At 42.2% G+C, this 12,562-nt stretch overlaps 2 protein-coding genes and 2 long non-coding RNA genes across 4 annotated transcripts; 3 read left to right on the forward strand and 1 right to left on the reverse strand.

Moving 5' to 3' along the window:
- Positions 1-714: 714 nt before the first annotated feature.
- Positions 715-2,185, forward strand: LOC130927759 (uncharacterized). The gene is made up of 3 exons (XR_009066514.1): positions 715-1,195; positions 1,989-2,018; positions 2,087-2,185. It is a non-coding gene; the product is annotated as an uncharacterized LOC130927759 (long non-coding RNA).
- Positions 2,186-2,225: 40 nt separating this feature from the next.
- On the forward strand, positions 2,226-2,820 carry LOC130927758 (uncharacterized). Its single transcript, XR_009066513.1, has 5 exons — positions 2,226-2,326; positions 2,402-2,422; positions 2,498-2,536; positions 2,605-2,697; positions 2,779-2,820. It is a non-coding gene; the product is annotated as an uncharacterized LOC130927758 (long non-coding RNA).
- Positions 2,821-3,007: 187 nt separating this feature from the next.
- LOC130928654 (uncharacterized) lies at positions 3,008-8,508 on the forward strand. Its single transcript, XM_057855377.1, has 4 exons — positions 3,008-3,041; positions 3,548-3,574; positions 3,655-3,696; positions 4,102-8,508. Exon 4 carries the CDS (start codon positions 4,240-4,242, stop codon positions 8,506-8,508), a length of 4,269 nt encoding a protein of 1,422 aa, XP_057711360.1. The 5' UTR covers positions 3,008-3,041; positions 3,548-3,574; positions 3,655-3,696; positions 4,102-4,239.
- A 2,347-nt stretch (positions 8,509-10,855) lies between these two features.
- Positions 10,856-12,166, reverse strand: LOC130928655 (uncharacterized protein F54H12.2-like). Its single transcript, XM_057855378.1, has one exon. The coding sequence runs from the start codon at positions 12,164-12,166 to the stop codon at positions 10,856-10,858; it is 1,311 nt and encodes a 436-aa protein (XP_057711361.1).
- Between the last annotated feature and the right edge of the window lie 396 nt (positions 12,167-12,562).

The raw sequence follows: 12,562 nt of genomic DNA on the forward strand, positions 1-12,562 counted from the left end.
CTCAAACCAAATGTCCTAGAACGAAATTTTCAAATGTAACTACTAGAATGTGATACAATACACTATTGGGTGAAGTTTGGTTGACTTCTGCGCAGCGGTTTGGGAGTTAACATCAAAATTACATTTCTCGGCCATATCGCATAGATCTCACTGTGAAAAGGCTTAAATGACTTTTTTAATTAAGTTTGATGATTGCGTTCAAACAAAATGTCCTAGAACAAAATTTTCAAATGTAACTACTAGATTGTGATACAATACACTATTGGGTGAAGTTTGGTTGACTTCTGCGCAGCGGTTTGGGAGTTAACATCAAAATTACATTTCTCGGCCATATCGCATAGATCTCACTGTGAAAAGGCTTAAATGACTTTTTTAATTAAGTTTGATGATTGCGTTCAAACAAAATGTCAGAGAGTAATAAAATACACCTTGTGTCAAGTAGGGTTCATGCCCCCGATGATTTATGACTTTGACCTCTATGACCCCGCCCCCTTTGATTGTAGTCCTTTGATCTCTATTGATGATGACAGATGATTGATGACCCCTCCCTCCCCTTCCCCTTTGATCGTGGTCCTTTGATCTCTATTGGTGCTGACAGGTGATTGATGACCCCCCCCCCCCCCCCCTTTATCCCTTTGATCGTAGTCCTTTGATCTCTATTGGTGCTGACAGATGATTAATGAGCCCAGCCCCCCTTTACCCCTTTGATCGTAGTCCTTTGATCTCTATTGGTGCTGACAGATGATTAATGACCCCCGCCCCCGGACCCCTTTTGATCGTAGTCCTTTGATCACTATTGGTCATGGCAGATGTTTAACAACTTTGAAGTTTAGCGCATGCGTGCTAGGCGTGTTATGGGTTATGTCCGTACATGTCCCCCCTAGAAAAAAACGTAGTGTGTGGAGGGGGCGTGTTTAGCGCATGCGTGCTAATGCGTGTTCCGGGGACATGTCCGTACATGTGAATCGGAAGTAGTAGGGCGTGTTTAGCGCATGCGTGCTAATGCGTGTTCCGGGGACATGTCCGTACATGTCCTAACGAAGAATCGGAAGTAGTAGGGCGTGGCTAGCGCCTGGGCTAGTCGTAGCCAAAGCGAGCTAACCGGCATTCTCAACAAGCTACCGTGAGGGGAGCCATGATTAACGAGACGTGTGTTAACATTAGCCCTCAGCTGGTGAAGACTGCTTTTTACCAGGTTGGTCACATTATATGAAATTATTGATCATTTAGTGAAAGGAACAGCATCATAAAACATAATATCCTCTTACTTGTTAATTTTTAAACCTAACTTAACCTAACCTAACCTATTGAACTCGCCTAAGTATCCTTGAGCAAGGTACTGAATCCCTCAATGCTCCTGGTGACGCAACACCAGTAGGTAGATGGCAATGTAGTGTATGCCATGAAGTCTATTCTTTTTAGACTAATAATGACTCAAAATGAGCTCCAAAATGTAATGCTACTGGAAGGAATCTCAAGTCTGTACAGAAAAATGGTTGAAGCATGACGCAGTCCTGCAGATGTTATTCCTATTGCATGATAGTTTACGCGGACCTGTGTATCAGTGGGGGAGACGCTGCAAAAACGCGGCATTTTTCAACAAATGTATGTCTACACACATATACAGATCTCATGTTTGTGTTAAGATGGGTATCTGTGCAATCTCAAAGGCGTTATCAGTGGAGAGAAACGAAGCATTTTTTTCAACAAATGTATGTCCACTCAGCAAAATGCAGAGCCCCATGTTCATTTAAAGATCAAGGTCATAAAACATTTTAAAAATCAAAAACTACAAAATACGATTACGTAAAAATGGGTGGGGAAAACCCTATAAATTCGCTATCTCCTCGCCTTCTTCGTTGTCCGTTCAACATACCTGATACCAAATGGCCAGAGGTGAGTTCCAACTCATTTTCATGATGTTAATATTGGCACTTTATGAAGATGTAGCTATTGATAACAAAAGCCTCTTTGCTTTATATTCACAGAGGTTAAAGAAATCAACATTTCAAACTATGGTATGTAGACCTTTTTTCTTTCTGTTTAAATGTATGCATTTTTAGTACAAAATTCCCCCATACACCAGAGTTGGACCTAAGGTCTGATGCGGAGGACACTGAATTGACACATCACGCGTCGACACCGGCTTCTTCGCCATCCCTACTATGGGACCTTGGTGATTCGGAGGCTGATCTTAATTATTCTTCGCAATCGACTTCGAATAACGACATACAGCCGCACGACTGGCGTAGGCCATTATCGCGATCAAGTGAGGAGGACAGTGGCTATTATTCACAATCTAATGGCCTATCCACTCCACCAAGAGGTATGCTTTTTTTTCTAAAACCAAATTATTCATTAGAACGAAATGTAAACTGTGTTTTATCATTTTTCTAAACAGCAGCAACAGCATACTTAGCAGGTGAGAATTTCAATATTTTCCCCATCGATTATCCAATACTTAACCTTATAACATTTCTATAAATTCATATTACAGATGCCTCTACACAAACTGACATATTCATTAAATCAGAAGGTAAGCCTTTTTTTTTTCTAAAACAAATTATTCATTTACAAGGAAATGTGTTTTATCATTTTTTTAAGCTGTCGATGAGCCAGCCATCTTAGTTGGTGAGAATTTTATATTTACCCCCTCGGTGATTCGATACGCACCACCAGCGCAGGTGTTAGTTGCGGGTAAGAATATTTTATTATATATTTTCCCCTCTGTTATGTTCTACATGTCCTATTAATTATAAAATCCCCCTCTATTTGTAGATGCAACTGCGCAGATTGATGAGTTATTCATTCAACCAAACGGTAAGTGACAGTTTTTTTTTAATGATGAAATGTGTTTTATCATTTATTTATATATTTTTTATTTTTTTTAAGCCGCCCCAAAACCTGCAATAGTTGTGGGTAAGAATATTTTATTATATATTTTCCCTCTATTATGTTCTACATGTCCTATTAATTATAAAATTCCCCTCTATTTGTAGATGCAACTGCGCAGATTGATGGGTTATTCATTCAACCAAACGGTAAGAGACAGTTTTTTTTAATGATGAAAATGAAATTCAATAGTATAGTGAGAAAAATGTCCACATTTCCTAACGCACTTGTTAAGGAAGGAGAAAGACGTGAGGGTGTGGGTGTGTGTGGGGGCATGTGTGTGTGTGTGTGTGTGTGTGTGTGTGTGTGTGTGTGTGTGTGTGTGTGTGTGTGTGTGTGTGTGTGCTCACATGTTAAGGAAGGAGAAAAAGAAAGAGGAGGGATGTGCGTGCGTGCGTGCGTGCGTGTGTGTGTATGTGCGCACACATTCCAAGATGGGAACGCTACGCAGACCAAGAAAAAGGCGAGGGGAACGCTTACTGCAGTGCTTTAAATAAAAAAATGCAAAACATTGTGTGATTCTTATTTAATCTACCTGTTATTAAGCTGTATGTTGCCCTTAATAATGATTTTGTATTGAATATGTATTCACTTTTTATTAATCTACCCTTAATGAAATTATCATTTATTTATATATTTTTTATTTTTTCTTAAGCCGCCCCAGCGCAGGTGTTAGTTGCGGGTAAGAATATTTTATTATATATTTTCCCTCTATTATGTTCTACATGTCCTATTAATTATAAAATTCCCCTCTATTTGTAGATGCAACTGCGCAGATTGATGAGTTATTCGTTCAACCAAACGGTAAGAGACAGTGTTTTTTTAATGATGAAAATGAAATTCAATAGTATAGTGAGAAAAACGTCCACATTTCCTAGCGCACATGTTAAGGAAGGAGAAAAAGAAAGAGGAGGGATGTGCGTGTGTGCGTGCGTGTGTGTGTATGTGCGCACACATTCCAAGATGGGAACGCTACGCAGACCAAGAAAAAGGCGAGGGGAACGCTTACTGCAGTGCTTTGAATAAAAAAATGCAAAACATTGTGTGATTCTTATTTAATCTACCTGTTATTAAGCTGTATGTTGACCTTAATAATGAATTTATATATTTTATTAATCTATCCTTATTGAACGTATATGTCATACTTCATAATGAAAATGTAATGAATTTGTACAATTGCAAGCTGATATGTGTTTCTTAACTTTGCAGTTATAATTCCACGTCTCATCAGGAGCGGGCCGCATGAGCTTCCTCGGGAACCTGGCACCCCGTTTGGATTCATTATTGACGAAGCGAGAGGTCGATATTATTCATATTATTTTGTCTGATTTGCTATCCTGATTAAAAATGGATGATTCTATTCCTGACATACCGTGTGAATTTCAAGATTTTATCAATCAAATAAACGAGCAAATGGTGTCACAGCCTGATATACCTTACGAACTGTTGGATATTGTCAGCGGAATAAACAATGTGAATCAGGTAAACAATGAGATGGCATTTGAGCAACACAACCCAGACACGCTGATTGATTCAGATGATCCATTTGTAGCCATTCGATCAATAGATGATTTTGTCGATTTCTTTCAGCCTTTACAAAACGCTTTAATACAACTTAATCAACCGAGCAATGTTCCAAACGAATCAACTGACAGTGTCATGCACAATGATGTACAAGCTGACACACAGGAGCAAACTGACAGTGTCATGCATAATGATGTACAAGCTGACACACAGGAGCAAACTGACAGTGTCATGCACAATGATGTACAAGCTGACACGCAGGAGCAAACTGACAGTGTCATGCACAATGATGTACAAGCTGACACGCAGGAGCAAACTGACAGTGTCATGCACAATGATGTACAAGCTGACACGCAGGAGCAAACTGACAGTGTCATGCACAATGATGTACAAGCTGACACGCAGGAGCAAACTGACTCGGACACACAAATAGGGGGTGCAAGCGAAACAGTAAGACCAAAATTTAACAATATCGAATTGAGACAGATATTGACACCGTCGAGGGTCGCCGATTCTCCTGATTTTGTCAGCTTTTACAACGACATAATGGAAAATGTTCAGCGACAGACTGATCATGTGGTTGCAATTACACAACCTGGTGACATTATTCAAATTGAGGTGGTCGGTGACAATGTTCAGCAACATGTCGTCTTAAATGCCACCGATGACCCTGAAATAATCCTTCATGGTTTTCACAATGTGATCGATCGACTTGTACAATCCAATTACCAAATCCTCTGCAATACTGAGTTGGAGATGGTGGTCAACATCGTTAAAGATCAAAGGGGCGGGGTTAGGAGAAAGTTGACACACATGCTCGATTGTGAGATTGTTCGCAAAAAACGACGGTACCTGTATGACCCACATCCTCAAAACAATCAACTATGTTTAGCCATGGCGTTAGCATATATGTTAGACAAATCGTTACCCACAAATGCCTTAATACAAAAGGCTCGTGAACTCCATACAGCCATAGGTCTGAGTGAACAAACTGCTGCGGGGTTTGCTGACATTCACAAATTTGAACAACACCTGAATCGTAAAATAGTTGTCTTGTACAGGCCTGATGACTCGGATATGCCGATGAAGCATTTCGAGACTGATTTTGTCAAAAATCCAAACACTTTGGTGTTGACTCTAATTCAGAATCATTTTTATGGCGTGAAATCTCCAGCACAATTTCTGGGTCACGCCTACTTCTGCTATTTCTGTTATAAAGGTCACGCGAATGCCAACTTTCACAGGTGTGCATTCTATTGTCATTTATGTAAAGACCCCGAATGCCGTCAACGATCGGTGGATTATACCAAATGCACAGACTGTAATAACGTTTGTTACAACAAGATTTGCTACGCTAAGCATAAAGAAGTTGTTAAAACGTCCCATGGCGAATGGGGGAGCAGATGCTCCAGATACAAGAAATGTGAGAAATGTGGTCAGACATTCTACGTTAATATGTACAAGAAAGCCAGACAACACAGATGTCCTGTCCCTAAATGCCAAATTTGTAGGGTCCCATTGGTGACAGCCAACATTGTCAATGATAGACACCTTTGCTTTATCCAAACCCTGAAACCCCAGGCACCAAATCAGAACATAGTCTTTTACGACTTTGAGACTTTTTTATCAAATGAGGGGGTACACACAGCTTTCTTGGTGTGCACAAAATCATTTGCAGGAGAGAACAAATGCTTTTACGGGGTTGATTGTTGTCGTCAATTTATCCTACATTTTAGACAAAAAAAATTTGAAAATTACATCTTCGTGGCCCACAATGCTCGAGCTTTTGACGCTTATTTATTGATTTCAAAAATGTTGGATCTGGGTGTCGGTCTGTCCCCTATCATGCAGGGTAGTAAAATTATATGTTTTACCGAGACTCGGTATGGCTTAAAATTTATTGACTCCTTGTCCTTCTTAATGATGAAGTTGTCTTCGATGCCTAAAACTTTGGGGTATGAAGACAAAATGAAGGGGTATTTCCCTCACTTATTCAGCTCCCAAGAGAACCTGAATTATGTAGGGCCCTACCCAGCCCCTGAATTTTACAGCATAGACCGCATGTCAGAGATCGAACGGGAGAAATTCCTTGATTGGTACCGAAAAGAATGTCACGGTACATTCGATTTCCGCAAGGAGGCGCTAATGTACTGTCAGAACGATGTGGACATTTTAGCTATTGGTTGTCGGCTGTTCAGAGATGCTTTTTTGAAAGAAACAGATGTGGATCCTCTAAACAGTGTCACGATAGCCTCGGCCTGCATGAAAGTCTTCCGTACAAAATTCTTACAGGCCGACACTTTGGCTATACCATCCCCTGACAATTACAGACGTCAGCATAAGTCCTACTCACACGCGTCCATACAATATTTAGAATGGGTGTCGCATGATAGAGGAATATTCATCGAACATGCCTTGAACACAGGCGAACGTAAGGTGGGTGGTTTTTTTGTTGACGGCCACGCCTTAGGGGCGGATGGTACGATTCATGTTTGGGAATTTGATGGCTGTTATTTTCACGGCTGTCCTGATTGTTTTGAACCGTCGGCGATTTGTCCGATGACGCAAAGACCCTTTCGTGAACTTCATGAGGCAAATGAGGAAAAGTTGGCGGCATTGAAGTCGGTGCCAGGAGTCCGGCTAACGATCATGAAAGAGCACGAATGGAACAAACTGAAATGTGAGAACCCCGCTATCCGGGAGTTCTTACACAACTCTGATTTCCCCAAACCGCTAGATCCCCGTGAAGCTCTCTTTGGCGGTAGGACAAATGCCTTTGTGTTAAGACACACTGCTGGTCCCGATCAGAAAATACTTTATGTTGATGTCACTAGCCTGTACCCCTTTGTAAACGCCTCAAAAAAATATGCGATCGGACATCCAATTATTATCCACAACAATTTTGAGGCTGATGTAACCAAGTACTTTGGTTTCATCAGAGCTAAAGTCTACCCGCCGCGAAAACTGTATTTCCCGGTGCTCCCTTACAAAACTGCTAAAGGCAAACTCGTGTTTACACTATGCCGCACATGTGCGGAAATAAACAACCAGTCTGATGACTGCAAACATGATGATGAATCGAGGGCCCTGACTGGCGTGTGGGTCACTCTCGAAATGAACAAAGCTGTTGAGTTGGGTTACAGATTAGCTCGTGTAATGGAGGTCTGGCATTTTGAAAAGACCAGTAGCGAGGTCTTTGAAGGATATATAAAAACGTTTCTCAAGGGGAAACAAGAAGCGTCTGGTTTTCCGACCAATGTTGTTAGTCAGGCCGACAAGCAGAAATACATTTGCGACTACCAAGCAAATCAAGGAATACAATTAGACATAGACTCCATCGAACTCAATCCGGGAAAGAGACAGGTTGCAAAGTTGTGTCTGAACAGTCTTTGGGGGAAATTTGGTCAAAGGAGTAACTTGAATCAAACCCATTTTGTCAAAAAGGCTGCAGAGTTTTTCAAAATTTTGTTCTCGGGGATGTATGAGATCAAATACTTTGGTTTTATTAACAAGGATGTAGCCATGATTCAGTACAACTTTAACAAAAAAAACATTACCCCGCCCTCTGCATCTTCCAATGTTTTTGTCGCATGCATGACAACTGCGCACGCTCGATTAGTCATGTACGAATATTTGGAAAAACTGCAGGAAAATGTCCTGTATTCGGACACTGACTCTCTCATCTATGTAGTTGGTCCTGGAGAAGAGCCCCTCCCTCTAGGTAATTATCTTGGCGATTTGACGGATGAGCTAGCTAACGATTCCATCGAGGAATTCGTCTCTGCCGGTCCAAAATCGTACGCGTATCAGACGAGACAAACCAAAAAAACAGTAATAAAAGTCAAGGGGATCACTCAGACTTATGCTTGTTCACAGCGTGTGAATTTTGATACTATAAAGGACTTGGTCGACGGGTATGTCGATCACTGTGGCGTTGGCACCCCCAGGACTATAAACACTCCGCAACACATCATTGTGCGTGACAAAAAGTCGTTTGAGCTAAGAAATAAATCATTTCAGAAAACATTTAAAGTCGTGTACGACAAACGACGGTTATTAGCCGGCGGTAAAACTCTTCCTTTTGGCTATTAAGGAAATGGAAATGTCTGAGGTTGGTTTCGACCCCCGCTTCCAAATGCCATGCTCTATTTTATTAGCAGGCCCTAGCGGGGCTGGGAAAACGTTTTTTGTAAAGAAGCTTTTGGAGAATTGTAAACATGTGATGACATATGTGCCTGAAAATGTTGTTTGGATTTACACATCAATGCAACCCATGTATTTAGAGCTGAAGGAACAAAATAAAGAAATTCAATTTTTGAAAGGCATTCCTGATTCATTCGAGGACGAGAGACTCTTTCCAACAAACCAAAGCCATCTCATAATTCTAGATGATGTCATTTTTCAAGCCTTGGACCACCCAGAAGTGGTTAGATTATTTACACAATACAGACATCATTGTAACAAGAGTGTGATTCTTTTGACTCAAAACATATTTCATCAAGGCAAATATAGCCGCACTATCAGCTTAAATAGTAATTATATCATACTGTTTAAAAATCCTCGAGATCAACTGCAGACAAGTGTGTTGGCCAACCAGATGTTCCCTTCCAAGAAAAAGTATTTTTTAGAATGTTATGAAGATGCCACACGTGTACCTCACGGCTACTTAATTGTAGATCTCACCCCAAACTGTCCAGAACGATACAGACTGAGGACAGGTGTGCTTCCTCATCAGTGGCCTACCGTGTATATTTCTAAGGCCTAGCATGTCTACTCTCTTAAAAACCAACGCCCCTCTACTCAAAGCGCTTTTTCAGGCCAAACCTGAGAAACGTAAGGACATACTGAAACGAAGTCCAGACAGTCTGGTCAAAGCGTTGTGTGAAATTGCCCTTAACCTTGTACGTGGGAACATTCCTCTTACGTCAACACAACTCAAAAAGCTGAAAAAACAAAGGACGGTGATCCGTCTACTGGCCGACAGGAGAAAAAGCTTGAAAAGAAAAAGAGCTGCCTTGCAGCAGAAAGGCGGTTTTATTTTCCCTTTGTTGGCAACACTGGCTCCTGTCCTGGGTAGTGTTATAGGTGGTTTGATCAGAAAAGACTGATAAACATGACCCTCAGAACAGCGGACAAAATGTTTTTGATTTCCCCACAACAGCTAGAACGGCTGAGGAACACAGAGCCCAACATTCGGCAGAAAGCCGAGCATGATCTGGATATAAAAATGAGAGAGGTTCTAGAGAATCGCTCTTTGAGTCAATACGATAAAATTAAAAAGTATGAAGCTCTGATGCAACGTTACTTAAGTCTTTTGAAACAAGGGGAGAAGGAGCCTCGGAATGTCACATTGACCCTCCCCACAGCGACTTACCAACACAACACAAGCGTTGATGGAGAAGGAGCGGTTGTAAAGAAGGAGGAGGAGCCATGGCATGATCTGGTGCAAAACTTTCCAATCAGTTATCGCAAAAACGCTCTATTTGTGTTAAAAAAATTTGTCGACAATGATAAAAGCTGGACATCGCGAAACGAATTCATATTCCGAGGTAGACCCATTATCGGCTCGCACATGATTGATCTCCTCAAACATCTGACATCTACTGGAAAAACAGTCATGATACCACCCCCTAGAGGTTGGGATGAGTTCCTGCATACACTGCGTGAATTAAACATCCCCGAGACTTCCATCTCGAATCCACATGCTCGTGAACAGTTCCGACGATTAAAACTTGACGACGGTTTGGAGTTTAACGACCAGCCTAAGGCGCATCCGAAAAAAAGAAGAGCGAAGAGAGAGAGGTCGTCGCCTCACAAGTGGATTGGATTAAATGAGTAATGCACACGAGAAAATATTCTGTTTTTTTTTTTCATTTATTGAATAAAATGTTTGTAAAAAGTCAAGCGTTTACAGACAATGACATTTTTTAAACTTTTGCAACGAGCATGATCGCTGACCATAGCATGCATCATAGGTAAACATTTGATGACGTTTAACAAAAGTAGATACCATGGAGTCATTTTTAAGTGTGTCATCGCTATAGCAAGCTAATACATCATGAAATGAAAGGCCGCAGCCTCGCTGAATTAAGTAATATACACAATGTTGACCACATGTGATTGAGAGCTCGTTCTGTAGTTGGTAGGTGTGGTATATTATTCGGTTGGCGTGTTTTTCCAAAAAAGAGATGATACTCGGGGGATAATAGTCCAAATCTGGAGGCAGGCCATAGGCGTCAAAGAATGTTGCCACATTATTCTCCTCCAAGGTCAAGGCGAGCCAGTGCTCCCCCGGTTGGCTACGCGGGTGGGTGTTTACAATAAAATGTCTCGCCGGGGTGGGGGTTAAAGAGTTTAACTCATCAGAGGCGTAGACACCTCCAAATAACTTCCCCTGGAGGCGGGTCATCAGAGTTTCCAGGGCTCTCCCGTCCATCTCTCAGTAATAGTCCACCAGTACTTGCCGTTTTGAGTCTATTTCCAGAATAGAGTCATAGCATGCGTAGACAATAAGTGTGACTGTGTGAGGCAGTGGAGCTTTGAATCTCATCTCCAATCTGACACTACCGTTAGACACAGTCGATAATGCAGATGTGTCGTCGTTAGCGCTCAAATTGAACACATATAGAGCATAGCCGTCCATGAAATCCTCGTGATCAATACAGAGAGGCAGATCCTTCAAATGTCTGCCTGTAGACGTAAACAAATTATAAAACTCGCGAGCGGCATTCCTTTCGGAAAATTGTGGTTGAAAAGGTTTCGAGGGGATTTGTCTTCCTTCCTGCGTCAGAGCTAAATACTCCATGTTATAATTAGCAAAGTTGAAAGGGTTACTTTCTCGACGACCCGTGAACGCCGTGTGTGCAACTAGGCCAACTACGACATAACGAGGCATTGGTCCGAGGAAAAGGTTATCTTGCTGACACGTTCGAGATTGTTGAGGGATAGAGTACGTTTTTACGTTAATACGTGACAGGGGGTACAAAGCGTTCTCTTTGCGGAGTGCAGCCTCGTGTCCCAGAGAAACAGCTGGAGACACAGCGACCCTTTTGACAAATAAAGAAGCGCTCAATATTTTTAACTTATGATCGCTGTTAGCCGGTGAAATGAAGCAGAAATCATTGTTGGCCTTGATGAGTTTGACGCGTAAGTCCACATTGTTTAACAGGAGTCGTTCACAAAAAAATATGTCGGCATGTAGAGGGCCTATGACATAAAATGATCTGGAGCCAGCAACCCTCTGCGCTCGGTTCACCAAACCCTCATTCACAGCGTCGCCAGTAAGGTCAGTGGTGTCCATTTGTCCACTTTTATCTTTGAAAAACATACCGGCTGTGAACTGGCTCTTCAAAGAAGCGTCCGAAAAGTTTAATAAAGCTTCTATCATGGATCGATAAGGGTGTGTCGAACTGGACTGAGATATCAATCTGTCTGCCAAAGTAACATCAACTTGGGAGAATATGGTGTTAAGTGGGTAATTGATAAGCCCCACCTTCTCCGCCGCAGGTAAACGGGATCCATCGGCGTTTGTCACCTGTAATTGGAGCTGAAGCAGGGTGTCCGCGAGGTCCAGATATTTAGAACCATCGCCAGGAACAAAAAACTCGATGGGGCCGTCTTCGGTAAGGGCCGAGATCGGGAGCATCTCCACATATTGACTCCCTTCGATCGATAATTGCGTAAGGGGTGGGGCAAACAAATCCAATTCGGCCAGAGTGCATTCATGTGAACGGTGGTGTGCGAGCGCCATTTGGTATGAAGGGGTTAGGAGAAGATGTCCGCGTGGCTTCTTCGACGCTTCCTTCTGGAAACTGATCTCGGTCTAGATGCACTCGCACGCTTTTTACGTGACTTCACAGGTCGACGCCCCCTTTTAACGAGTCTCCTTGCAGGTGATTTATGAGGTCTGCGTGCCAGGGTCATGATACCGGAGCCTTCCTGTGGATCTGGCTTTTTCTGAATCCTTTCCATCACGCGCCCTGCGACGTCCGTCGCTATGTTTTTAGCGGCTGTCTGGAGGTGTGGTTTCGCCATGCTGAAACCTCTCCTAAGGAGCGGAGTTACAAATCGGAACAGCTTGGCAAAGATGGAACCCAGACCTCTTCCATATTGAATTGGTGACCCGTGGAACCCAGGTAACGCCCCT

Source organism: Corythoichthys intestinalis, chromosome 13, assembly GCF_030265065.1.
Source record: "Corythoichthys intestinalis isolate RoL2023-P3 chromosome 13, ASM3026506v1, whole genome shotgun sequence".
Classification (NCBI taxonomy): Eukaryota; Metazoa; Chordata; class Actinopteri; order Syngnathiformes; family Syngnathidae; genus Corythoichthys; species Corythoichthys intestinalis.

Excerpts from the sequence above, each read along its gene's own strand:
- LOC130928654 (XM_057855377.1), top strand. The coding sequence starts at position 4,240 with ATGGATGATTCTATTCCTGACATACCGTGTGAATTTCAAGATTTTATC.
- LOC130928655 (XM_057855378.1), bottom strand. The coding sequence starts at position 12,166 with ATGGCGCTCGCACACCACCGTTCACATGAATGCACTCTGGCCGAATTG.